At 43.3% G+C, this 26,808-nt stretch overlaps 1 protein-coding gene across 5 annotated transcripts in view; it reads right to left on the bottom strand.

Annotated features, from left to right (window-relative positions):
* Positions 1–26,808, bottom strand: part of LOC144503876 (receptor tyrosine-protein kinase erbB-4-like) — a 1,146,325-nt gene that overhangs the window by 774,661 nt on the left and 344,856 nt on the right. For all 5 annotated transcript variants that reach the window (XM_078228891.1, XM_078228890.1, XM_078228889.1 and 2 more), the window contains exon 2: positions 10–161. In XM_078228891.1, coding sequence (XP_078085017.1) covers positions 10–161 — 152 coding nt within the window. The remainder of the gene's footprint in view (positions 1–9; positions 162–26,808) is intronic.

Below are 26,808 nucleotides of genomic sequence, written 5' to 3' on the forward strand. Positions count from 1 at the left end.
GTACCTTACCCGCAGGAAGGAGAGATCCCTGTTTCGGTCGATGTTCGTGATTTCTAGGTTTCCCATGACAACTTCGCAGTTTTCATAATTCTTGCGGAGTGCTCGGTACTGCTGCTCCAAGTCAGAGAGGGTGCTGAGTTTATTTTCTGTGCCAGCACATACTGTAATGATTTAAAACACAAGAGAGAAAGAATTAGTGATCCATCGGCGAAACATTTTGCCAGTCGATTTGTATCCAATCAGTTGATTATCATTGCAAAATTAAGCTATTGATTTCTTTCAGAACACATAAAAAAATGAATTGATGGTCTAACCTCACACATAGAAAGCTGACTTTGTAATTAAATGTACAGTGCTATTAATCCAATAATCTCTTAACCATAAAATGAGCTGACAATCACAGCATCCCTTTCTGAGCTGTGGAAAATTGAACGATTTTACACAAACCAAGATGACTGTGCATCTAAAAATGTGTACAGCTGATTCTATCATTAGGGTTTGAGGTGTTAATCTGCTCTGGTGTTATGGCATTGCAAAATGCCACAATAGTGATAAGAAAATTAGACTCTACTTAAGCAAACACTGGGACACAATATACTGGCAATTTCATTGAAAAGAAACAGGATCACAGGGCTCAGAAAAAGCAATAATAATCTGACAACATCTGGGCCAGAAGCTTCATAGAATCCCTACAGTGCAAAAGGAAGCCATTCAGCCCACCAAGTCTGCAGTGACTCTCCAAAAGAACATCCCACCAATAGCCCACCCTATCCCCACACATTTTTCGTGGCTAATCCACTTGACCTACACATCTTGGGACACTAAGGGGCAATTTTAGCATGGCCAATCCACCTAACCTGCACACCTTCGGACTGCGGGAGGAAACCAGAGCACCCGGAGGAAATCCACACAGACACAGAGAGAATGTGCAAACTCCACACAGAGTGTCACCCAAGGCCGGAATTGAACCCAGGTCCCTGGCACTGTGAGGCAGCAGTGCTAACCATTGTGTACCATGCCAGCAGTTTAGGTATCAAGTCCAGTCCACAGAAAATATATTCAGAATACAGCCAAACGGATTGATTATTATTCTGTAAGACTAGGGTAGTTTCCTGGTCATGCAAATGGCAATGGCAAATCACTGCGGTACTTTGCCAAGCATAATTGTGGACCAATTCAATGGAAGTCCACATTTGTGAATGCCCTAGGGCATGGTACTTTAAGGTGGAGGATCCTGATAACAACCACCTCAACTCCACATACAAATCAAACCCATCATTTTACATTGAAAAGACTGAAACACAAATACAAATAAATCACTTTGGGGCTAAGCTGCATGGACAATTGTTTCCAATTGGGACGGAATCAAAACAAGATTATTGAATTAGTTTTGAAAGCAAGGTCAACCAGCTTTGAGATTTCTATTGGGAAAACAAGCTGAGTGAAATTATTGGTCCCACAGTGCAAGCAGAGCTGTGTTAACACCACTTGATTATGATAGCCTAGTGATTTCTCATCACCCAAAGCTAAATATATAATTTATTTGTTGACTTGCTGTTTGCTGTGTATGAATGAAAATGCCTTTTAGTATCAAAAGCATCAATTCCCTTTGGATAATGTGCTTGGTCTTTGAGAATTTTGGATAGGAAGGTATCAGACGCATCTCAACAGCTCAATGTTCCATGACCCATCTGCCCCATAGTGACACAATAAAAGCTGCCCATGTCTATGGAGTACAATAGCATGGTGGTTAATAATCCAGAGGCCTGGACTAAACAATTCAAATCCCATGGCTGACGAGGGAAGTCAAGGACAGCATAAAAGCAAAAGGAAAAGCATACAAAGTGGCAAGGATTAGTGGGAAGCCTTTAAAAGCGAGCAGAGGACAACTGAAAGAGCAATAAGGGGGGAGAAGATGAAATATGAGTGTAAGCTCATATTAAGTAATATAAAAGAAGATAGGAAGAGTTTTTTTCAATTTATAAAAGATAAGAGAGAGGCAAAAATAGCCATTGGACCACTGGAAAATGAGGCTGGAGAAGTAATTATAGAAAACAAAGAAATGGCAGAGGAACTGAATAGTTACTTTGCATCAGTCTTCACGGTGCAAGACACCAGTGGGATGCCAGAGCTCCAGGAGAATCAGGGGGCAAAGGTGAGTGTAGTGGTCATCACTAAGGAGAAGGTTCTGGGGAAACTGAAAGGTCTGAAGGTGGATAAGTCACCTGGACCAGATGGAATACACCCCAGGGTTCTAAAAGAGATAGCCAAGGAGATTGTGGAGGCATTGGTGGTGATCTTTCGGCAATCACTGGAGGCAGGGAGGGTCCCAGAGGACTGGAAAGTAGCTAATGCAACACCGCTGTTTAAAAAGGGAGGAGGCAGCTGACGGGAATTTATAGACCAGTTATCCTGACTTCAGTCATTGGCAAGATTTTAGATTATTAAAGATGAGATTGCAGAGTACTTGGAAGTACATGATAAAATAGGACTGAGTCAGCACGGCTTCGTCAAGGGGAGGTCATGTCTGACAAATCTGTTAGAGTTCTTTGAGGAGGTAACACGGAAGTTAGATAAAGGAGAACCAGTGGACGTGATTTATTTGGATTTCCGAAAGGCCTTTGACAAGGTGCCGCATAGGAGACTGTTAAATACGTTAAGAACACATAGTGTTAATGGGAAGATCCTGACATGGATAGAGGAAGGCAGAGAGTGGGGATAAAGGGGTCTTTTTCAGAATGGCAGCCGGTGACTAGTGGTGTGCCTCAGGAGTCAGTGCTGGGACCACAACTTTTCACAATATACATTAACGATTTGGAAGAAAGAACTGAAGACATTGTTGCTAAATTTGCAGATGACACAAAGATATATAGAGGGATAGGTAATACTGAGGAAGCAGGGGGGCTGCAGAAGGACCTGGACAGGTTAGTAGAGTGGGCAAAGAAGTGGCAGATGGAATACAATGTGGAAAAGTGTGAGGTTATGCACTTTGGAAGGAGGAAGGGGGCATAGACTATTTTCTAAATGGGGAAATGCTGAGGAAATCAGAAACACGAAGGGACTTGGGAGCCATTGTTCAAGATTCTCTTAAGGTTAATGTGCAGGTTCAGTCGGCAGTTAGGAAGGCAAATGTAATGTTAGCATTCATGTCGAGAGGGCTAGAATACAAGATGTACTTCTGAGGCTGTATAAGGCTCTGGTCAGACCCCATTGGAGTATTGTGAGCAGTTTTGGACCCCGTATCTAAGGAAGGATGTACTGGCTTTGGAAAGAGTCCAGAGGAGGTTCACAAGAATGATCTCTGGAATGAAGAGCTTGTCGCATGAGGAACGGTTGAGGATTCTGAGTCTGTACTCGTTGGGAGCTTAGAAGGATGAGGGGAGATCTTATTGAAACTTACAGGTTACTGCGAGGCCTGGATAGAGTGGACATGGAAAGGATGTTTTCACTGGTAGAAAAACTAGAACCAGAGGGCACAACCTCAGACTGAAGGGATGATCTTTTAAAACAGAGATGAGGAGGAATTTCTTCAGCCAGATAATGGTGAATCTGTGGAACCCTTTGCTGCAGAAGGTTGTGGAGGCCAGGTCATTAAGTGTCTTTAAGACAGAGATAGATAGGTTCTTGATTAATAAGGGGATCAAGGGTTATGGGGAAAAGGCAGGGGAATGGGGATGAGAAAAATATCAGCCATAATTGAATGATGGAGCAGACTCAATGGGCTGCATGGCCTAATTCTGCTCCTACGTCTTATGGTCTTATGCTCATCTTGGGAATTTAAATACATACCTCAGGAATTAAAAAGTTACCATGAAATTTACCAAGTCATTGTGAAAACCCAACTAGTTCATTAATGTCCTTTTGGGGTGGAAATCTGCCATCCTTATCGAGTCTGACCCATATGTAACTCCAAACCTACAACAAATGGCCAATTCTTAACTGCCCTCTGGAATGGCTTTGTGAGCGATACTCATATCCTGTGAATGAACCATGTTATATTCATTGAGGCCCGGTATGAAAAGGAGATGGCGGATTCTGTCGGACTTGTCCCTGGACAGACTGGCAAAGTCATTTGGCAGAACCCTTCAACACCAGGGCTTTCAAGCAAGCACCAAGATGTAGGTTGGCTGGTGGTGGGTGTTTTGTTGTTACAATGCTATAAAAGCACCAATCATTCATAAGGGATTGGGTAAACACGTTGTGGGTTCATTTAGTTAGGCGAGGCCCATGAGACCATCACCGACCTCCTTGTTGAATGTGTCTTTGCAAAAAAGGTTTGGAGAGAGATGCAGACATTTTTGTTGAGGTTCTTCCTATGTAGCCTCAGGGCGTATGACATTGTCCTCGATGGGTTGTTCCCAGGGAGGCCCACCAAGATGACCTGCAGTTGCTGCTAGCGGGCCATCAACTTTGTGGAAGCTGTTCTTTGATCTGACTGAAACTTGTTGACCTTCCAATACAAAGAGGTGTCGAAAACTGCATGTTTCAGACAGACACATACAAAGGACTGGGACTCACTGAAGCGTGGGGCAGCCATGGCAAAGTCCCAGTGGGAAAATGCCATTGTCTGAGGCCCTCTTGCCAGAACATATGAGGGGCTAGAAACCATGTAAAAACCCTCAAGCTGTATGTTTGACATGAAATGAATATTGTAATTAGAAGCTGTAATTGTTAGTGTAGTAAGGCACCACAGAGTGCCAAGTACTGGGTTTAAAGAAACTAATCAGTTTTGCATTTGATGGAATGTCAACCTTGAACTGTTATGTAATGTATTTTAATGCATTTTATGAATATTTTTGGGGAATAATAATGAAGAAAAAATTACTCTCTCAGCTCAGGCAGCAGGTATTGCCCTTCCCTACTTTTGCACATGGTATAGACGGGACATTGCTTTCATGGTGCCAACCCCCAGATTTAATGAAATAAAGTTTGGATTGTTGCACCAGTATCATATATGTGCCTCAGCTTGTTAACACAGCTCCCCTTGCACTGGTGGGATTCAGTTATAGCGCTAAGGATTACTATTTAATTGAAGATATTTATTTAAAGAAGGAATTAATGCTTTATAATGTGGGGGTCATTTTAGCCTAATCCATGCAGCAAGAAACTGACAGGGTTAGACTTGTATAGAATTTACCGCACAGGGACAGATCATTCAACTTTACGCTGGGGTTTATGATCCACACAACCATTTTATTCCCACTCCATTTCATCTCGCTTTATCAATATTCCTCTTCCAATCCTTTCTCACTCATGTACTTAGCTAGTTTCCCCTTTTATATATCTTTGTTATTCACCTCAACTGCTCCATATGGCAAAAGATTCCACATTGGAATCACTCTCTGAGTAAAGAGGTTTCTCCTGAATTCCCTTTTGAATTTATTAGTCTGTCTAATTGTTATGGTCCCTAGTTTTGGTCATTCCAATATTGGAAAAGTCTCCACTACATCTATTTTAATGAACCTCTTTCAAAATTTTAAAGATCTCAATGAGCTCACCTTCCATTCTTAACGTAAAGTAATATCGGGAATGCATTCACAGCTCATCTGATCCTATCCATTTTCCGCTGGCGAGGTCGAGCTTGAATAACACACACGGGACAAAATTTTCCGACCGTTCCCAGCAGCAGGATTTTCCCACCCCGCTGCAATGAACAGAGATTTGGCTTGTCACCAAATTCTTCGTATTCACTGCAGTGAGAGCATGAGGTGAACAGGCGGTAGGATCATGCCCAAAGTCTCTAATTTATGAGTAAATTTATGTCCAAGAAAAGCATCCTCTCAAAAAGATAGCTGCAAAACAATCGCGGACAACAGCCACATCATGGCAGGATCCGCTGTGGGTGTTTCGATATCCATGCCGAAGGTCCACTGACTGGCAGTGGGACAGTCCGCATGGTTTGCAGGGCTGGAATCCCGCCCAGTGTCTTCCTGTGCAATCTTAGTAACAAACACCCCTATCACCGTTTTATCAGTACTTAGAAAGGGTGCAACTTTCTTTAATATAGGGAGCTGATGAAGCATGTTAAGTACTGATTTTGTACAGTGTAATTTCAGCACTTATGGTGCTCTGCTTAAATACTGAATAGGCAAAACTGTGAATATATACTGAATATTGATCAGCTCCTAAGGCCAGAATCAGTGGCCCAATTAATTTTCACTTCTAAGATTTACAGCTGTTGTTTTATTAAAATCTGTCAATCCTGAGTGCAGCTTACAGCACCTACTGGAGCATGCTTCACACCTAATACACTCTGCATATCACGATCTGCACACCTTTATTACAAAGATTCATATTCAGGGATGAACAGTCGCTCTTTTGAAAGCTGTGTGCCAACCAGGGTAGAGAGGGAGATGGGCTATTTTCACAATGGAGAAGTTAGCATTCCATATGTGCAGGTAGTCCTCTGGCAGCAGGTGGGTGGGGATCAATGGAGTACAGCAGTTCTTAAAGACAGGCTGACTGCCCTTGAAAAGATGTCCATCTGCCCAGGATCAACTACCCTCTTCAACACGGATAATCTGAATGTACAACAAAGCAAGGTGGCAATCTTTGGGGTTAACACCCTTAAACCAAGCCAATGTAAATCAAACATGAAAGGACGTATGAAACCAAGCATGTGCAGAATGAAGTTCTCTGGACTGTAAAGTAGTGTCGAAGTACAGTTGACTAAGGTGCAGCTACATCAGTGAATGACATAACCTAAAGCATTCTTTCTGGTTCTATCACAGCTTGGTATGGCTCCTGCTCTACCCAAGACCGCAAGGAACTACAAAAGGTCATGAATATTGCCCAATCCATCAGCCTCCCATCCATTGACTCTGTCTACACTTGCTGCTGCCTCGGCAAAGCAGCCAGCATAATTAAGGACCCCATGCACTCCGGACATTCTCTCTTCCACCTTCTTCCGTCAGGAAAAAGATACAAAAGTCTGAGGTCACGTACCAACTGACTCAAGAACAGCTTCTTCCCTGCTGCTGTTAGACTTTTGAATGGACTTACCTTGCATTAAGTTGATCTTTCTCGACACCCTAGCTATGACTACATTCTGTAACACTACATTCTGCACTCTCTAGTTTCCTTCTCAATGAACAGTATGTTTTGTCTGTATAGCGCGCAAGAAACAATACTTTTCATTGTATGTTAATGCATGTGACAATAGTAAATCAAATCAAAATCTAGCACTGAACTCACATTCAATGTCTCACCAGCATCATTGCATGGAATTTGTCACAGAAAGAGACCATTCAGCCCAACTGGTCTATGTCAAAGTTCAAGCTCCACCAGAACCTCATTCCATGAGACTTCACTCACTCCTGCAGTATATTTTTCTATTCCTTTCTCCATCAATTACTTATCTAACTTACATTTAACCACATCTATGCTATTCAACTTAATGACTGCACATTGTAGCGCATTCCACTATTCTAACCACATCAACCACACGAGACACTTGAGTGGTTGTAACTGAAAAAATGCAACTATGAAAGGGATAGGCTTCCTTTGCCTTATATAATTGCATATACTTTGCCACAAAACCTTGGCTCATTTGTAGCACTCTTTCCTCTGACTCAGAAGTCCCTTTCCCAAGACTTGAGCAGATGATCTCGGCTGGTGCTTATGGGCAGTACTGAAGGAATGCTGCACAGCCAGAGATGTCGGGGGCATCTTAAACATTCTAAGTGCCAAACGAGCATGAAAACAGGAGAGAATAGTGCCCATCTTTATGGCGAGTTTTCAGACATGATCTTATGCCACTTAGTGTAAAAAAAAGAGGTAAAGTGATTCACGCCAGAGGAGTGGACTGAGTCTATTCTTGCCAGAAAGCCAGCTACTCACAGCTAGAGGGTGCAATTGCGCATGCACGGATCTCTTGGTGTTCTGTGCCAAGTGTACATAGAACACTTAAGATCTGTCCCTCCCCCCCAGATATCGCCCTGCTCCTTCCTTGATTATGGCCTCCCTGGCCAATCGCTGGCCTCCCTGGCTGAACATTGACTTCCCTGGCCAATCGCCACCCTGGTATCCCCCTCCAGTCAATCGCCATCTTGATACCTCCCCTCGGCCGATCGCCGCTCTGATACTCTCCACCCCCCCCCCCCCCCGCCGCCCCCCCAGATGATTGCTGCCCAATACCACCGCCCCACCCCGGGAAATCGCTGCCCCAACCAACCCCCAGTTGCAGAGTACGCAGCCCTCCTACCTCCCCTTAGGCGCTACTTCCTTCAGGCTTTACACCCTCCCCCTAGACCCTGCCCCTTGGCACTACCCAGTTCCCAGTGGGCAATTCCATGGTGTCTGATGGGTGGTGCCAGAGTGCCAGGCTGGCACTTCCAGGATCCCAGGCTGGCACTGCCCAAGGGGCACTCCCCCTCCCTGCCCAAGTGGCACACCCCTCCCTGCCCCTGACCACTTGGGAGGCTCAATGGCCTCCAGTCCCACTGGCGAGGCCATCAGGAGAGGTCCCCATTGGTGGAGACAATATGTGATCCTCGCCAGTGAGGACCTCCACCAGCAGGGCCATCCCAGACTTACGAATCTTATTTAAAAATAGATTTAAGTTTTTAAATCAGTCTTGTGCCCTTCTCGGTGCGAAGCCAGTTTTTGCCTCTCTCGCGATCCTACTGGCTCACCATGCTGATTGATTGGCGTGACAAGCCAGTGAGATTGTCCCTGTCGTCTTTCTGAGGAGATGTTATACCCTGAGCCTTGTCCTCCCACTCAGATGGATGTAAAAAATTCAACATTGCTATTCCGGAGAAGAACAGGGATGTTTCTACCTCATGTCCTGTTAAATACTCATCCCTCAAACAACTGGTAAATTGATGATCAGGGCATTTATCTCATTGTTGTTCATTGGAGCTTGCTGCATACAAATTGTCTACCACATTTCTGACACTGTCCCCAATGATTATGTTTTAGAGAGTGATTAATGCCTCAATGCTGCGCTGTTTGCTTGGCCATGTTCTCTGCATTGGGCATATTTTTCGCCACTGGGATTTGGAGGATCCTGTAAAGGTACCACTGGTAGTGCTTTTCCAGTGCTTTGAGGTGCCTGCAGTAGGTTGTCTAAAGCCAGAATTTTCACCAAATTGGAAGAGCTCTGTGCCTAAGACAAAATAGTGGTGGAGCCCCAATTCTGGAAATCCCGCTCCTGAACCTGGCACCCACTATTTCATAGAAATCATAGAAACCCTACAGTGCAGAAGGAGGCCATTCGGCCCATCAAGTCTGCACCGACCACAATCCCATCCAGGCCCTACCCCCACATATTTACCCGCTAATCCCTCTAACCTACGCATCTCAGGATTCTAAGGGGCAATTTTTAACCTGGCCAATCAACCTAACCCACACATCTTTGGACTGTGGGAGGAAACTGGAGCACCCGGAGGAAACCCACGCAAACACAAGGAGAATGTGCAAACTCCACACAGACAGTGACCCGAGCCGGGAATCGAACCCGGGACCCTGGAGCTGTGAAGCAGCAGTGCTAACCACTGTGCTACCGTGCCGCTAGGGGTGGAGGGGGTGGGTGTGTGGGATGGAGGTGGGAGGTATTTCACACTTCTACATTTCTGCACTTTTAGTCAGCTAGATTTCTGAAACACAACTCAGGGACTTTAGGCATTTAAGGGAAAGCCCAAACCTACTGGTGATCTTTGGAGAGGTCAGGTACCCTTCTGGAGAGGTTTTGGATTATTAACAGTCGACATTATTGTGCATGAAAGATAGATAAGCTCTGTGGGACTGTCAAATCATTCAAATCCCCTGATCTTTAAATTTGAAAAGAAAACGGCCTGTTCTGACTCTCCATTGAAAACAAAGTGATGCTTCCCATTTCAATAGATGTTTGTTGACAAAAGCTGATGGTTGTCATCATAGGATTAATGCTGCTTGACTGTTTCCATAACCTATCATTATCAAAGTAAGTTCACAGTTTGATTGGCAGATACAAGTGGTTATAAAGGAATTTGCTCTCTTTGATGTGGGGCTATGAATACAAATGCTTGTTTTTCTCAGGGATTAAGTAATGAAAGGATATGTTTGTTTTTATAAGGCAATAAGAACTTGAAGAGATTTAAATGGTCTTTTATCAATCAGAGTATTCATTTATATTGTGAAGTCATTTGATTTCATAGAAATCCTACAGTGCAGAAGGAGGCCATTCGGCCCATTGAGACTGCACCACCCCAGGCCTTATCCCACAACCCCACACGTTTTTCCCGCTAATCCCTCTAACCTACACATCCCGGGACACTATGGGCAATTTAGCATGGCCAAACAACCTAACCTGCACATCTTTGGAGGAAACCGGAGCACCCGGAGGAAACCCGCGCAGACACGGGGAGAATGTGCAAACTCCACACAGACAGTGACCCAAGCCAGGAATTGAACTCAGGTCACTGGAGCTGTGAGACAGCAACGCTAACCACTGTGCCACCGTGCCACCCTTTTCTGCTCAGCATGGCTCATGGCATCTTCCCATGGTGAACACTGGGTGAGTTGACATGCATGATGTAAGAGAGAAGGGTAATTAATGAAAGGGCATGGGTTGGCATGATTTGGCACTAAGTTGGCAGGTAGAGTGGGGGGGCCATGAAGGTGGGCAGAAGGACATAGATTGGCATGGAGCATATGAGGGCCCTAACCCATACTCCAGTGCTCTCCCCATACCTCTTGACACCTTTACAGTCTGAGATCATGCAGAGACAAAGTAGAGGCATCGGGGAGAGTGCACAAACCTCAAAATAACTCATCTGCCCCACCCTCCAAGCAGCTCCCATCCCATATGTGACAGAGTTTGCAGATCACACATTGGATATTTCAGCCATCTCAGAACCCATCGAACTGGAATGGAATCAAGTCATCCTCGATCCCACGGGACTGCCTAAGAAGACACTTCAGATGTCCTTTCTTGGCCCCAAATGTGCTTTGAGATGTCCTGAGTTTGCGAATACAAAACAAATACCCAGAGGTGATGTTCAGTGGCACTTTTTTTCAGAGCCATTTGTTATCATCTGGAATGTACTGCTTGAGCAGGTGATAGAAACAGATTAAATAATAACTTTAAAACGGCAATTGCAAAGCACTTGAAAAGGAAAGAAAAAAGTTGGGCCATAGGGACAGAACAAGGACATGGGATTAATTGGATAGCCCGATCAAAGAGCAGGCACAAGCATGATGGGTTGACTGAGTCCTTTCTGTACTCTATCATTCTATGATTTTACCCTTTGGCACCTCAAATTACATGCATGCTTAATATCTGTTATTAAAGGTAACACTGGGGAGCATGTCATGTTGCATCCAAATGAAGGAGGCATCTTTTTTTGAGGAGAAAGCTGCTTACAAGGAGTCTCAACAAGGCTACACTTCTGCCATTGTTACGGCAGAAAGTGGCAACAAATATGGGCCAGAGAAGTTATCTCTTCTTTTTTCTCTTTCTATTGCAAGCCATTAGCAAGAGCATTGCAAATAAATGTCAGGCAAGTCAGGTCGGCACTCGCCTCATATGATTGATGAAAATGAGCCAGTTCAACTCTCGGTAAAACCAGGGTCTACGGCCTTGCTCATGTACTGCCTCATCAAGTAGAACAGAGTGAATTAATCATGGCTTCCGTCACACATGACTTCTTGTTTATTCCATAAATAATACATCAGAACTGCAAATGTGAGTCAGATTATTAATGTGCAACATCAATGGCATGTTGGATTAATTGTAAACTCGTGTTAGGAATGGTTCATAAAGAAGGAATGACTGCGTTTATGCAGCAAACTAATAACACCGAGGAAATGTCTTGAAGTATTTCCATGCATGATGCATTACTGTTGATGTGCAGAGGTTGTTATTATGTAGCCAATGTGCACCAACAACATCCCATAAACAGCAACACAATCTGCTAGTCTGATAAGCAACACATATACCAATTCCTGCTTTAAACTTTCTCCAAAGTTCTTTTCTCATATTGTTCATTTTCTCCCTTTCATAACTTCTCAGGGCACTCACCTTTAATGCAAACTGAGAAACCATTCATTCCTTCCTTATCAACTCATAATAATAGGTTGCTGGGACACAGATAATGGGTTGAGTATAAATCTTTCTTACAGCTCCACAATGTGTTGTGATCCTTGAACACCGAGGCCTCTTACAGCGTCTGAATGCACTGCTTGAGTGATAGTCTGACTAGAACTGGCTGCTGCCAACACCCCTCGCCTCAATCCCTGACCAGAGCTGATAGTCATGATGTGGAGATGCCGGCGCTGGACTGGGGTAAACACCGTTAAAAGTCGAACAACACCAGGTTAAAGTCCAACAGGTTTATTTGGTAGCAAACGCCACTAGCTTTCGGAACAGGCTGTTCCTTCGTCAGGTGGGTGGGAGTTCTGATCACAAACAGGGCATACAAAGACACAAACTCAATTTACATGAATAATGATTGGAATGTGAGTCTTTACAGCTAATCAAGTCTTAAAGGTACAGACAATATGAGAGGAGGGAGCATTAAGCACAGGTTAAAGAGATGTGTATTGTCTCCAGACAGGACAGCAAGTGAGATTTTGCACATCCAGGCAAGTTGTGGGGGTTACAGATAGTGTGACATGAACCCAATATCCCGGTTGAGGCCGTCCTCATGTGTGCGGAACTTGGCTATCAGTCTCTGCACAGCAACTCTGCACTGTCGTGTGTCGTGAAGGCCGCCTTGGAGAACGCTTACCCAGAGATCAGAGGCTGAATGCCCGTGACCGCTGAAGTGCTCCCCAACAGGAAGAGAACAGCCTTGCCTGGTGATTGTCGAGCGGTGTTCATTCATCCGTTGTCGTAGCGTCTGCATGGTTTCCCCAATGTACCATGCCTCGGGACATCCTTTCCTGCAGTGTATCAGGTAGACAACGTTGGCCGAGTTGCAAGACTATGTACCGTGTACCTGGTGGATGGTGTTCTCACGTGAGATGATGGCATCCGTGTCGATGATCCGGCACAAAGACGAAGGAACAGCCTGTTCCGAAAGCTAGTGGCTTTTGCTACCAAATAAACGTGTTGGAATTTAACCTGGTGTTGTGAGACTTCTTACAGAGCTGATAGGCGAGTGGAGCTGTACAACATTTCCCTCACCACACAGCCCTCAACTCCCTGAGCAGACCTGATGGGATAGAGGTGTCCAGCAGGCATTTGGAACTCCCAGCAAAAGTCACTTATTGAACAGCGGGAATAAGTTCAGAGTTCAAAGTCAAGCATATATCCAATACGGTCAATCTTTTAAAAGGTGCTATATAAATGACAGTTGCTGTATTGGAGCTCTGGACATTCCCCCACAAACCTCTCCATTTCTCATCGTAAGACATGTAGTCATGTAGTAATGTACCGATTTGTCATAGTCCAGAAAGGACTGGATACACCTACTTTTATTAGAGAAAGACAGTGGGTTATACAGCTTAAGGGCACCATTCTACATCAAGCGTGGAGCAAGGTAAGAAGACAGACCTCCATAAACTATCACAGCTGGTGTGGGGATTTAACCCAATCTGTTGGTGTCTTTCTACACCATGCTGTAGCCAACACAGCTTACCGACCCCCTTAAAACTGAACCGATTTGACCAAACACTGTCCTAATATCTTCTTATGTGGTTCGGTATCTGATAATGCTCACTGAAGTACCTGAGGAATGTTTTATTACATTGAAGGTGCTACATAAATACAAGTTGCTGCAGTTGTTGTTATTCTGCATTGAACACAATAGAGAGGATGGGGTGAGGTGAGATTAGAGGCCTCCTTAAGCTCATGACTGCTAATGCTCTTTGCTTATTTGCATTTCTCCCTCCACTCACGCAATCACTGATGTACACACAGACATATGCTGCTCAGGGGCCTGGGGCTATCGTCTCATTAAGCAATGTGCAATCTCTTACCATGTACACTCTGCTTGAAGGAATCCCTTGCTGCCGGCACTCCAACATATGGTCCTTTTACTATTTGCATTGGAACCCAGAGGCTAAAGTCCGCCATGTCCTCAAGTTCTATCAGCAGGCAGACTGTTTATTTCAGGAGTAGCAAGCAGCAATTCACATACTTCTGCCCCAGTATGAATTACTGAGCAGGAGCCAGGGGCCAGCGGTTGACACCTCAAAGGACTGACATGCAAATGAAGCCAGACCTTTCAGCTACACCGTGTAGGGTGTCACCTGGGAGTATGAAGAGCACTCCTCAAAACCTGGCAGCAACTGCGCAGGATTCCAACACTGCATCTCTGCGGTGGTGCATGGCTGCTTAACAAAACCCCCAGCTGATTAAAGAAAGCTCGACAACCAGTTTTCCAGGGAAACTGAATGCGGTACGGTGCTGCAAAATTCTCACTCGCTCCTCATCATCAGTAATGATGCTGAATTGTGTCTCAGGATGGAGGTGAGTGACACAAGCAAGGTGCATGGTGTAAAACTATTAGATAATCTACTCCTCTGCATCACTGAAGCTGCAAAGCCATGCAGGAGAGTAGAAAAATGCCATTAGCCAACTCGATCAACTACCAAGGCTGCCAAATGTCTGCTGATAACGCCACACTTCCCTGCCGTACAATGCAATTCATTAAAACCCTGAATTAGCTCAAGTGTTATTTAACATTTGAAGATTGATAGCTGAATTGCTGAATCCTATGAAATTTGTATTTCAATAACCTTAAAGCAAAACCTGATTCATCACAACTGGAATGTAATCATAATTGGCACAAAGTCCTTCTTTGTTATAAATTAGCTCTGGATGCATTATTAATCTGGGCAGATTAGGCTAATATTTTCCCCAGATAGCTACAGTACTTCAATAATTAGTTTTGATATCAGTGTGCTTTTAAAATCAGGCATGGTGCTGGTTATCGCTATTTCTGAAGACTCCGTTTTGAAAAACCTTACATAAGCCCCTTCAAAAGGAAAGGCAGACAGGAATTTATGCAGCACCGTGGATGACCTGCTGAATGCCCAGACCTCTGCACCAAGGAGACCTGCTACTGAGATATGAAGATGGCAGACATTAACACAGACAACTGGGAGACAGTTGTTGGCAGCTGGCACCTCTGGAGGCTGACTGCTCGGTGGGGCATCGGAAAAGATGAAGAGACATGGAAAGCTCAGCAGGCTGAGAAAGGGGTCCAGGGAAAACAAATGCCAGTGAATTGTTCACCTTCTCTGGCACTGCTTTCATCTGCAGCAAGCACAGCAGAGACTGCCATGCCACAGTGGGAATCCTGAGCCACACCTGGCGAGGTTGAACTCAGAGTTCACCACCAAAGGTGTCACCAATGAGACAGAAAGCTGCCAGGAAAAACTAAACACAGCCTCAGGACGTCAATGGTGCTTTTCAGCCAATGATGTTTGGAGTTGTAGTCATTGGGTGGGATTTTCTGTGCAATCCGCCGAGTATTTCTTGGCAGCGGAGGCAGCCCGCCATTGGCCAGTGGCAGGATCTTCTGGTCCCACACTGTCAACACGGTTTCCCATTGAATGCACCCCTCGCCGCTGGGAAACCCACGGTGTGGGTGCACCGTTGGTGGGACCGGAAGATATCACTGACATGAATGGCCAGAAGATTCATTGGAAGAAATGCATCAGCCAATGTGTACACAGCAAGATCCCGCAAACAGCAATGAGATAATGAACAGATCATCTGTTTTTTCTTTAATGATATTGGTTGAGGAATAAATATCAGCCATCTCACCAAGGAGAACATTTCTGCTCTCCTTCTAATAATGCCATGGGACCCTGAAAGGGCAGATAGCTTCAATGTCTCATCTGAAAGACAGCAGTTGACAGTGCAGTACTCCCTCAGTATTGAACAGGTAATGTCAGCCTGGGTTTTCTTTCAAATTCAGTGAAACTTAAACCCACTATCTTCTGATACTGAGGTGAGAGCTGCCACAAAGCATGAGTAGGAATAACTAGCACTTCTCAACAAAGTGATAATATGTTAGTTCACGCACACAAACATACACAGGGCTGAATTATCCACCCCGTCCTGTAAATGGCAACCCCCTGCAGTGGGTTCCCCGGTGGTGGAGAGTATGAGCCATGCAAAGCACCGCAGACATCAGCAGGACTGGAGGATCCCGCCAGCAGTTAATGGCACACCCACCTCTGTTGTTGGAACACATGCCATTGGGGGGGGGGGGGGGGGGGGCTGGAGGAGGAGGAGGGGGGGGTGGGGGGGCTGGAGGAGGAGGAGGGGGGGGGGGGTGTTGGATAATTCTTGCTCACCCGCACGCATGCACACTTACACTGAATAAAGTTTCTGAAAGTTATCCAAAGATATAATTCCCCAGGCTGTTACAATATTAGTGCATTCTTCTACTTCAGAAGTACCTTCCCTGCTATGGATGTTCTTCTGCAGTGACCTGAAACCTAATAGAATATAGCAGGAAAGATTTGGAACCCAAATTTGTACCCATTTACGCTAACACCCACCAGACAAAAGCTCGACATGCCTGGTTTCCAGCACAGCATGGATGTGATAGTGTGTTCGGTCACAATTTCTCTTTAATTTCTGCAACCTTGGGCCCAATCCAGCCATGACAGATGGACTGAAAATATTCTCACCCCAACAGCTGTCACAGGTCACCAATGAAATGAGGTCTGGCAGTGACCCAGTCTCAATCAAGGTCTAAATGAGCCACTTTTCTCTGGTCGAGGTTGAAACATTGGGCAAGGAAAGGGCATCTCGCTGTGTAAATCGTTCGTGAGCCATTTCCCCGCTCTTCAGCTTGAAATTATTTTGTGCAACAATTTACTGGAAGTGCTGAGTGCACAACAGTATAGTTAAACATTTGGGAACAACAAGACCAACAATCTTTCTCCATCGAGAAGGAAGAGCGAGAAAGAAACTGAAAGAACCATTGGCAGGGAACGTGGGGGCAGGGAATTATGTGATTTTGAGAAGCCTTATAGTAAATAGTCCTGTGCCATGTCCAGGAGTGGCTGAAAGATTTATACTGGTTTGTTAGAAGTGTGCTGGTTAGGATCAATAACAAGGAACTGCCAGCAATAAACTAACAACCCTGCTTGTAACACTCAACCAGGCATCTCTGTGATTAAAACAAAGCTCCGTCACTGCTGTGCACCTGGGACCTCTCTGGAAATGATAATGATAAACTTGCTGTCTAGGTGTGTGATATTAAATAGGCTTATGAGGAAGGAAAGGCAGGGGCAGCTCAACGATGATAGAGAAAGTCCTCAAGGGAAATTGGAAGGAGAGAGCAGGTCAGTCAGGAAACAGGGAAGAAATCAATCTTTTATTTCATTATCTCCTACTCACAACCCAGCTGACAAAGTCAATTCTTCCCGTCTTAGGTTATCCACCCAGAAAAAAATCCCCACTCTGCCGTTGCAGCTACTGATTTGTATTTGAGTGATGCCAGGATCAACTGATTCTCACCCAAGATCTCAAAACGATGGACTTCCTGTGGTCGCCAACAATCCGACAGGCTGACCACGGCTGGTGTCATCACTTCCTGTTTTACCTCATCTTCCCAGTTACTGTTTTTAACCTTGATGGTGTTCCAGACAATGGGCCTCAGTCAGTTGCCTAATTGAAATACAGGTTAGGTAGGGGGTAATCCCTTGAATAAAGTTTAGTGGATGGCAGGTAGTGAGTGAGCTACAGGTTTGTCATGTTTGAATTGACTGGTGATCAACAATAGCATTTAAGTTGGAATTAACACCATGGAGGACAGGTTGTTGCATTGCATTGAACAATATAAACGTTAATAGTCACTTGATAGTATAGTATTTGAATTGTGCTGGAAAAGGTGACATGCTGTCAAAACTTTCCATCCTGCACTCATCAGGACAGATTCACAAGAATACCAAATCTCAACAATTTATACTGCATGAGAAAAGGGTGCTGCTGATTGGTTGTCAAGTGATCTCTGATTGGTAGAGGCATTGCCATAGAGAATGCACCATAGAACCGTAATTGTGGTTCACAATCAGTTAACAAACTAGGCAGGTCAATTCTGATTACTCTAAAAGACTTTCCCCACTCAGAACTGGGTTCAAATCCATGCCAGAATAAAGCAGGAAATCTCTTTTAGGTAAAAAGGGTCAATGTCCTACATAAGGTGAGTTTTGGAATAGGTTTAACTCCATTCCGAATGGAGAGGTTGCTACATTGCAAAATTGGTTCTAAATGGATATTGTGCTGGGGGACAGGTGTGTGGGTGTTGTAGAGATGTATGCACTTCTCTGAGGTCAGAGGAATGGATCTAATTATACACACTCATTATTGATTAGAACTGCCAACTTTGGAGGTTTCACTGCATAATCTCTTGCCTCCAATTGTCTTGCCTCCATATTCACATCATTGGCCTTCCCAAGCCAATTGGAAATCAAGCGGATTCTTCATTACCCATTCTTTTATTGTTGGCCAAATAGCCTTTCTTCCCCCAATTCCTATATTTCCATAACTAGCAAACAAAAAATGTTCAAAGTAAATGAAAGAAAAAACATCTTTTTGATGCCCCAATGAATTTGCTCCTGGGCTATTCATAGCCGCATCCTGAATATTGATCTTTAATTCCTCCAGAGCAAACCTGGAGGGTTGGCAACACTAGTAACCCTAAATGTACAATAGATAGCAATGAAGTTGTATCACCAGGCTGGCAGTATTATAATAATGTATCCTATGGATGAGTTTACAGAGGACTCTGGGGCAATCTTGGAAGGTTGGCCACCATACATGAGTATGACTGTAAGTATTAACACTGTCTATAGAAGTTGGGGTGTAGCAATTCAAAATATTCTATGTTAGCTTCCTAACCTACCAAACATTTGGCTCTATGAACAGCAATTCAGATGGGAAAGCATGATGTAGTTTTTTCAGGTAAAAAAGTAGTCCTTTCAATTAGCTTTTAAATCATATCTGCCTCTTCAAACACTGAAAGCATTGTACTCTGAACACCCTAAACCATCTGGAAATTCAATGCACAATTATGCAGACAAGTTGCAGCATTTAATGCTGATTGTGTATCCAATTATAAATCTGGATGGTAGTTATTCATACAGATTTTTGACAGCGATAACCTCAGCTCAATCTCATGCAGCGGGCTGTTTAAGAGTGGGCGCAGTGTGCAATGGGCCAATTACAAAGTACATTGTCCCAAGGCGCTTCAGACTAAAGGAGCAAAAAGAAGATATTCAGACAGGTGACCAAATGGTTGGCCCAAGAGGTTAGTTTAATGGAGTGGCTTAAAGGAAGGGAGGGAGGTAGAGAGGCAAGACGTTTTAGAGGGGGAATTTCAGTGCTTGGGACCTAGCCATCTGACGGCACAGCCAACACTGTGGAGGAATAGAAAACAGGGATACACAATATGATAAAGCGTTTAGTACATGAGCATTCTCCATTTAATTTATTCTAATGGGGAGAGGGATGCTTAGATGTACTAAGTCATGGTGAAACGGGTTTTTTAGTGGGTGTCAATTGATGTGGCTTCATAGGCAGGTGATGGATACAGCAATTGAATCCCAAGACTATCTGCTACTCAAGGTTTATCTGTAGCAATTGTGAGGTTTTGTCATTCCTCAGCCAGGCTGCTAAATGGAATGGCTCAGGAGACCGCAACGTACTGGCACAAGGGAGAGAAAGCAACACATCAATCTCTCACTGCTAGAAACACGTTGCCTAGCAAACGGCCATGTGACAACACAGGGCCCTGTATCGTGGACACATTTTAAAATCGATAGCAGGTGTAAAAAATATAGACTGCCAACTGAGGAATGTATACTGAGGTTATATTCCAAGAATAGAATTAAAGCTGTAATTGGATGAAGGAAGGACAAATTATTTAATTTGAAATGAAATATAAACAGGTGAATGGCCAAACAATTTTGCCTTTTCCAGGCAGAAGTAAGGGGTAAGAAGTAATTAACTTTTTGCATCACTGGATGATAGAAGTCCCAAAGACACTGAACGTTTGCTCAACTCTTCAAATTCCTGCCTGAGGATTGTGGAAATGTCTCGCACGCAAACCACTCACATCAAGTGACGTTTGAGGGCAAAACCCCACTCCAGCACCCAAGGACAGAGGTAAAGGAGAGGTACAACAGGAATCATGCCTCCACAAGTGCTGTGATAGAGAGGACCATTGGGTTGCTCTTGGCCTCTGCAGGTAAGACACCAGGAGGAAGGCACTTTCACTTTTCTTTGGAAGAATGGGCCTCCATATTGTCATAGCCACTCCTAATTTCCAATAACTGGGAGCACCTTCAGGCAACTGTTCATAGGGTTTCTTATCTTACTTCTACAGTGAACTGTTGCCAAATCTAGAAGGCTGAATTTGAATCTCGTTCAAGAAAAAGTCTGTACACTATTCGTCTTAATTCAAAATTGTTTACTTCAAATTATCTGATAATTCAATCTGTTGCCACTAAAGTCTTATTTTGCTGTGTAATTTAGATTGCTTATTTCTTAAGCACAAAGTGATTTAAACATTATCCATACTGGGCTGGGTTGTTTGGCATGCTGAATGGAAAAGCAGTAGGAACATGGAGAACTTTGCGTACACTGCCATACTGTGCAGCCCACCAGAAAATCTCATGACCTGCACACTGAGAGATTCCAGTTGAATGTTGATGGCTCACAAAATGTTGATTCATTTTCTCTGGATGGAGCTGAACTACTTGTTTCCTGTTTTTTTAACATTCTATTTGTTGCGCTTTATTCAAAAGAAAACTCCTGTGGTGATATAAGGAATTTGATTAATAAGGGTATTAGGGAATATGGAACCAAAGAGAGTAAATGGAGTTAAGATACAGACCATCTGTGATCAGACTGAATGGTGGGACAGACTCGAGGGGCTGAGTGGCCTCCTCCTGTTCCAAAGGTTGCGGAACAGTTTCAAGTTCATGGTTAAGTTGGTGAAGTCAACTTAAGTCAATGGTGGTGAGAAAACTTGTAGATATAAAGAACCACATTCCATCACTAGAAACATTTCTTCAATGCTCTGTGCACAACAGAGTATCTTTAAGTGCAGTGGATGCTGTTGTGATGTAGACAAGTAGTTATATCAGAATTTATGTGTACAAAGTCGAGTGCCATTGTGGTTTCTGGGATAATTTCACAATCCCAAACAACATTTCATGTGGCTCAGCTTGGTATTGGGAGTACAGAATATCCTGGACATGTCCTTTTAGGCAGGATGAAGGTAATATCTTAGCCATCCAATTCACTGACAATCCAATGTCATCTTTAACGAGGAAGGCAGAAAATCAGATAATTGTACTTTTCAATCCAGGCCCAATATTCAAACCCATACAAGTGATTTTGGGATTCAAATTTAATTTTTGTGTAACTCCAGGTAAGGTTAATGAATAATGAACTCTTGCTACACAGCAATCCCAGACACCCACCTGAACTTATCTCGCTGCTAACTGAAGTGGAGAGGGAATGTAGAGCCCACATTTGGCTTCTGACGGGCACTCTGTACAAATACTGCAACCTAGAGAATGGCATGTACCATATATTTGGATCTTCTACACTGCTATTGTCTGTGTGCCTGAGGTTCTATTTCAGGCATTTCTGTTTCCATGCCAACATTGATAATGAGTATTGGCGAGTTATCTTGCTTTTTAAAACAAAATTCTGGTATGGTTGAGCCTGGCAAGGCTACATTGCATTGTCCATGCCTGGTTGCCACAACTGTGTTTGAGCAACTGAGTGGCCAAAGAATGATGAGTCAAACAAATTGGATGAGGGACGACTAATCCCTGGACCAGGTGATATTGTTATGTCAATGAAGGAATTTTCATGCTTCTTATTATTTTCCCCTGGTGCCAGACCACTTCACATAATGATACACGAACTTGTCCCCTCTGGATTGCTAGTCCGTTACAATGAGCATTGTGTACCAACTTACCCTTTACTCACTGTTGATGACATTGAAGCCAAGTCTGGGCTCCATGTTATCTCTCCATCCCAGTTAGTGGCAAGCTAAATTTGGGTGTCTCTCTGGCACCAATCTCAACCTTCCCAACATAAATCAACTTCAAGAAACAAAAGTGAGTGGTTATACTCAATTTCTGTAATTTTGTCTTTGCCCCCTTCTCCAGGGTAAAATTCTACCATATGTGCAAGCCCAAGATTTAGGAAAACCTGGCTAGCTGCCAATTTCCATTATTTACAGAGGTGGGGAGTTGGGGAAGTGGATGGTGGATGTGTTGGAAGGGAGTTCCATGCATCGCAGTGTGCAATGGGCATTCCAAATAACGATGTGATGGTCCATCCACTTCCTTAGGCCTGCAGGAGAAACACTACATTGTGACGGCAATGCCACAGATCATTGTTGTATTGCCTGGTTTGAAGTTAAACAAAAGCTTGGCAGTTAACTGTTCCCTGGTGCACTCTCTGTGGCAATGCCTCCACCAATCAGAGTCCACTTGCCTACCAGTCAGCACTCTCTTCTCATGAAGTATAAATTGTTGTTCACTTTGATATTTGGTACTCCTGCGATTTTACCCTGATCAGAGTAGAAACTTCAACAGCATCTCTTTTAGATACAAAGTAACTAAGTGATTATTAGACTACTTTTGTAATGAAAATCCTATCAAGAATTAAATTAAACTTCTCAAAGCCATTTCACCGGGTACTACAATGATAACATTTAAATAGAATCTCTCATGTAGAAAAACATCCTGAGGTACTTACCTAGACAAAAATTGAACACAAACCAAAGAAGAAGGTATTAGAAAGGATGAGCAAAGCACCGGTTAAGAAAATAAATGCACTGCCTGCTGGGAAGTCAATTCATACGGATCATGGTCACACTCTTGTTTGCTCTGATCTCACCTGGAGCAGTGACTAGGATACAACTGGCCTCAGTGCCCTGGGTGAGAGAAGAGAATATAAAGCACACACACCCTTGATCACTACCCAGTAAACCTCTCCTGAAAACTGCAGACATGTGTGCCCGTCAACAAGAATGATTGCCTTGGCGAGAAAGGAAAACTAACACAATTTCAGAAGGCTGGTCCACACAATGCTATTTTCAACCTTGAAGTGTCCAAGAAATTGCCAAGAGTAATCGGTTGCTTCCTTGCCAACCCATACTCAATTATATTTATTCACTGCTCAGGAGTGTATCAGCTGCCCCAACTGAGTTACAGCACATGAAACTCCCACTTCTACTCAACATAAATTGCTTAAAATGACAATGAAGTTCCCAACACCGTACTCAATCATGAAGATATAGGTCTTGAGAACGGAACATGGTAAGCATATCCTTCAGTTTCTCAGGCAATCCTTTTGAAATAGTCAAGAAATAGCAGACTCCAGCAACTGCAATTAGAGTCCATTATATCACTGAAAGGATATATGAGCTTTATGGAAGGCTGTCTGCTGTCGACTCCCTACCTGCCAATTGAATGAACTCTGGATTTCCATTGCATTTTGTAACATTTCCACCCCTCTAGGTTTTTCATCATTTTTGAATATAGCTTTCTGCATTTATATAATGTCTATAATGTTTTTTATCAGCCTGAGTATCCTTCCTTACTCACAGAAATTCAAGGCATCTTGGATGTTACTGATAAAGACATAGATTACAAACTCAAGGAAGTTATGCCAAACCTTTATAAAATACAGTTTAAGCCTCAGCTGCAGGATTGTAGCTAATTCTGTGCACCAGATTTCAGGAAGGATGTCAAGGCCTCAGGAAGGGTCCAGAAGAGTTTGACTGGAATTATACCAGGGATGAAAGACTTTGGTTACGTGGAAAGACTAAAGTAGCTAGTGTTGTTCTCCTGAGAGAAGAAAAGGTTGAGAGGAGATTTGATTAGGGAGCTCAAAATCAGGAAGGGTTTTAATAGCGCTAATAAGGGGAATCTACTTCTATTGATCGAAGGACCAGAGAAATCTGGGTTGACAAAAGAGGTGACATGAAGAATCATTTTTTCACATAGTGGAGCTTTTATGATCAGGAATACACTGCCTGATAAGATAGTGGAAGCTCTTTCAATAATAACTTTCAAAAAGGAAATTGGATGAATAAATGGGGGAAAATTTACAGGGCAATGGGGAAAGCAAGGGATTAGTTGGACCACTCTTTCAAAGAGCTGGCTCAGGTATAATGGGCCAAGAGGCCTCCTTCTGTGATAAATCTTTCTATGATTCAATGGATCAATGTAAATGCGATCAATATAATGTTTGGCAACAGTATCCCTCTAAAATTGTCATTTTAAAAAATTGATGCTGTAAATGACATTGCCAATTATTGTGCAGTTACATGCACGGTCTCAACATCTTCACCACTCTTTGGTATTGTGTTCCTCTATTGGTCTAACATTTGTCAGAGGGAAAATGTGAAAAACCATTATTGAAAATATCATAGTGGGGAATTGGAAAAATTCAAGGCAATCAGGCAGAGTTTACATGGTTTTGTGAAAGGGAAATTGGAAGAGACATGTGCTGTGGATAAAGTGAAATCGATGGATGTATTTAACCTGGATTTCCAGAAGGCATTTGATAAGGTTCCACATCAAAGGTTATTGCATAAAATAAAAGCTCATTGTGTTGGGAGCAACATGTTGGCATTGATAGAAGATTGGCTAGTTAACAGGAAACAGAGAGTTGGCATAAATGGGTATTTTTCTGGTTGGCAGGATGTGACGAGTGGTGTGCCACAGGGATCGATGCTGGGCCCTCAACATTTTACAATTTAAATGATTTGGATGAAGGGACTGAAGGTATGGTTGCTAAATTTGCTGACAACACAAAGATAGATAGAAAATAAATTGTGAGGAGGTGTAAGGAGGGGACAAAGGGGCATAGATAGGGTAAGTGAGCAGGCAAAATTGGTAAATGGAGCATAATGAGGACAAATGGAAAAATGTGCATTTTGGCAGGAAGAATAAAAAAGTTTATTATCTAAATGGTGAGAGATTGCAGAGCTTAGAGGTGCAGAGGGATCTGGGTGTCCGAGTTCATGAATCACAAAAGGCTGGTATACTGGTAGAGTAAGTAATAAGGAAAGGTAATAGAATGTTATCATTTATTGTGAGTGGGCTTGATTAGAAAAGTAGGGAGGTTATGCTTCAGTTTTTACGGGCCATTGGTGAGACACATCTGGAATATTGTGTAAGTATTGGTCTCCTTATTTAAGGAAAGATGTAAGTGCTTAGAAGCAGCTCAGAGAAGATTTACTGGACTAATACCAGGAATGGGTTGTTTTATGAGGAAAAGTTGGAGGGGTTAGGTTTATATCCATTGCAGCTTAGGAGAGTAAGAGGCAACTTGATCGAATCCTTTAAAATCCTGAGAGAACTTTACAGGGTGGATGTGGAGAGGATGTTTCCTCTTGTGGGAGAATCTAGAACTAAGGGCTACTATTTAAAGATAAGGGGTTGCTCATTTAAGACTGGGTTGAGGAGAATATTTTCTCTCAAAAGATTGTGAGGTGCTGGAACTTTCTTCCTCAAGTGGCAGTTGAGGCAGAGTCTTTTGAATATTTTTACAGCTGAGCTAGACAGGTTCTTAATCAACAGGAGGATGAAAGGTTATGGGGGTAGGCAGGAATGTGGAGTTGAAGTTACAATCAGAATCAGATATTGAATGGTGGAGCAGAATCGAGGGGCCAAGTGGCCTCCTTCTACTTCTAATTCGTACATTCGTACGTAATGCTCCATATGGTTTCCACCATCACTCCTAAGTCTGAATGGGTAGTTAAGTGGCATTTCCTCAAGTCCAAACTTTGTTATTAGACTCTACATGAGATTTTCCTTGAGTAAGTTTAATTTCCTTTCCTTGTAGGGAAGCGTCACCAACCCTGCCTCCCCCACCACCAACACCTACCCAACAGCTGAGATTGAGAAGACTACATATGAGATTGTAGCCCATTACCACATATTAGGATCTGTTAGGTACACCAGCATCCTATGACACCATTGCATCATCTTCAAGCTTGTACATTTTCTAGGCACCCCAATATAATCTCTAGCCACCCAAACATCCCACTGTTGCAGGATTATTGACTTCAGCGATTCACAAAGTCTGGATAAGCTAAAAAGGAAGAATATTTTGTCATCCATCTTAAGTGGGTTACTTTAATTAATTGAGTAGTTGTTCCATCATGGCCAAGAGTTGGAGGCTCCTGTAAAAGATGCCTTGAGGGCTTCAACTGGAGGAGTCAGTTCAGATTTCCTCACACACCAGCTCTTAACCCTTGCACAGTCACCAGACTGACAAGTAATTAAAAGGAACAATTTTCACTCATCAACCCTTTGGAAATTAGTCAGATGCCATCTGCTCGATCATATGGCCCCTATGCAACTTTACTGCTTGTTCAGAACCCACTGAATAAAATGCCAGCAAAAGGATTATTATTTTGTAATTTTTAATTATGTAAACCAAATGTCTGGATCACCAGAAGGATAGCAGTGCCATTTTCATCTCTGCACTCAGGGTGCACTACGTTGCAGGAAATCAAACAAGGCCAGGCCTCCTTTTGTTTAAAAATTGCTTTCCTTTAACATTGGCATTACATTCTGTTAAAATTTCATGCCCTTATTTGTAATTTTGGATTTAGTTATCACCCAACCTTACTAGGTGGGTGTCAAATTCAAAAGCAGACTGGCAGGAATAAAATTAACCATCAGGAGACTTTCTTTGTTGCTGATTAAAGTCACTGCCACATATGGACAGTTTTAATAAGGACATAAGGAGAAGGGCAGAATGAAGAAAGGCCCTTGTCCCAGAGAGTTCATTCGTCCAGGACTCCAACGTACCCAGCTCAGTATGCAGAGACATTGTCAACTCTCCTGATGCCCTTGATTCCATTTGTAAAG

Source organism: Mustelus asterias, chromosome 14 (assembly GCF_964213995.1).
Source record: "Mustelus asterias chromosome 14, sMusAst1.hap1.1, whole genome shotgun sequence".
Classification (NCBI taxonomy): Eukaryota; Metazoa; Chordata; class Chondrichthyes; order Carcharhiniformes; family Triakidae; genus Mustelus; species Mustelus asterias.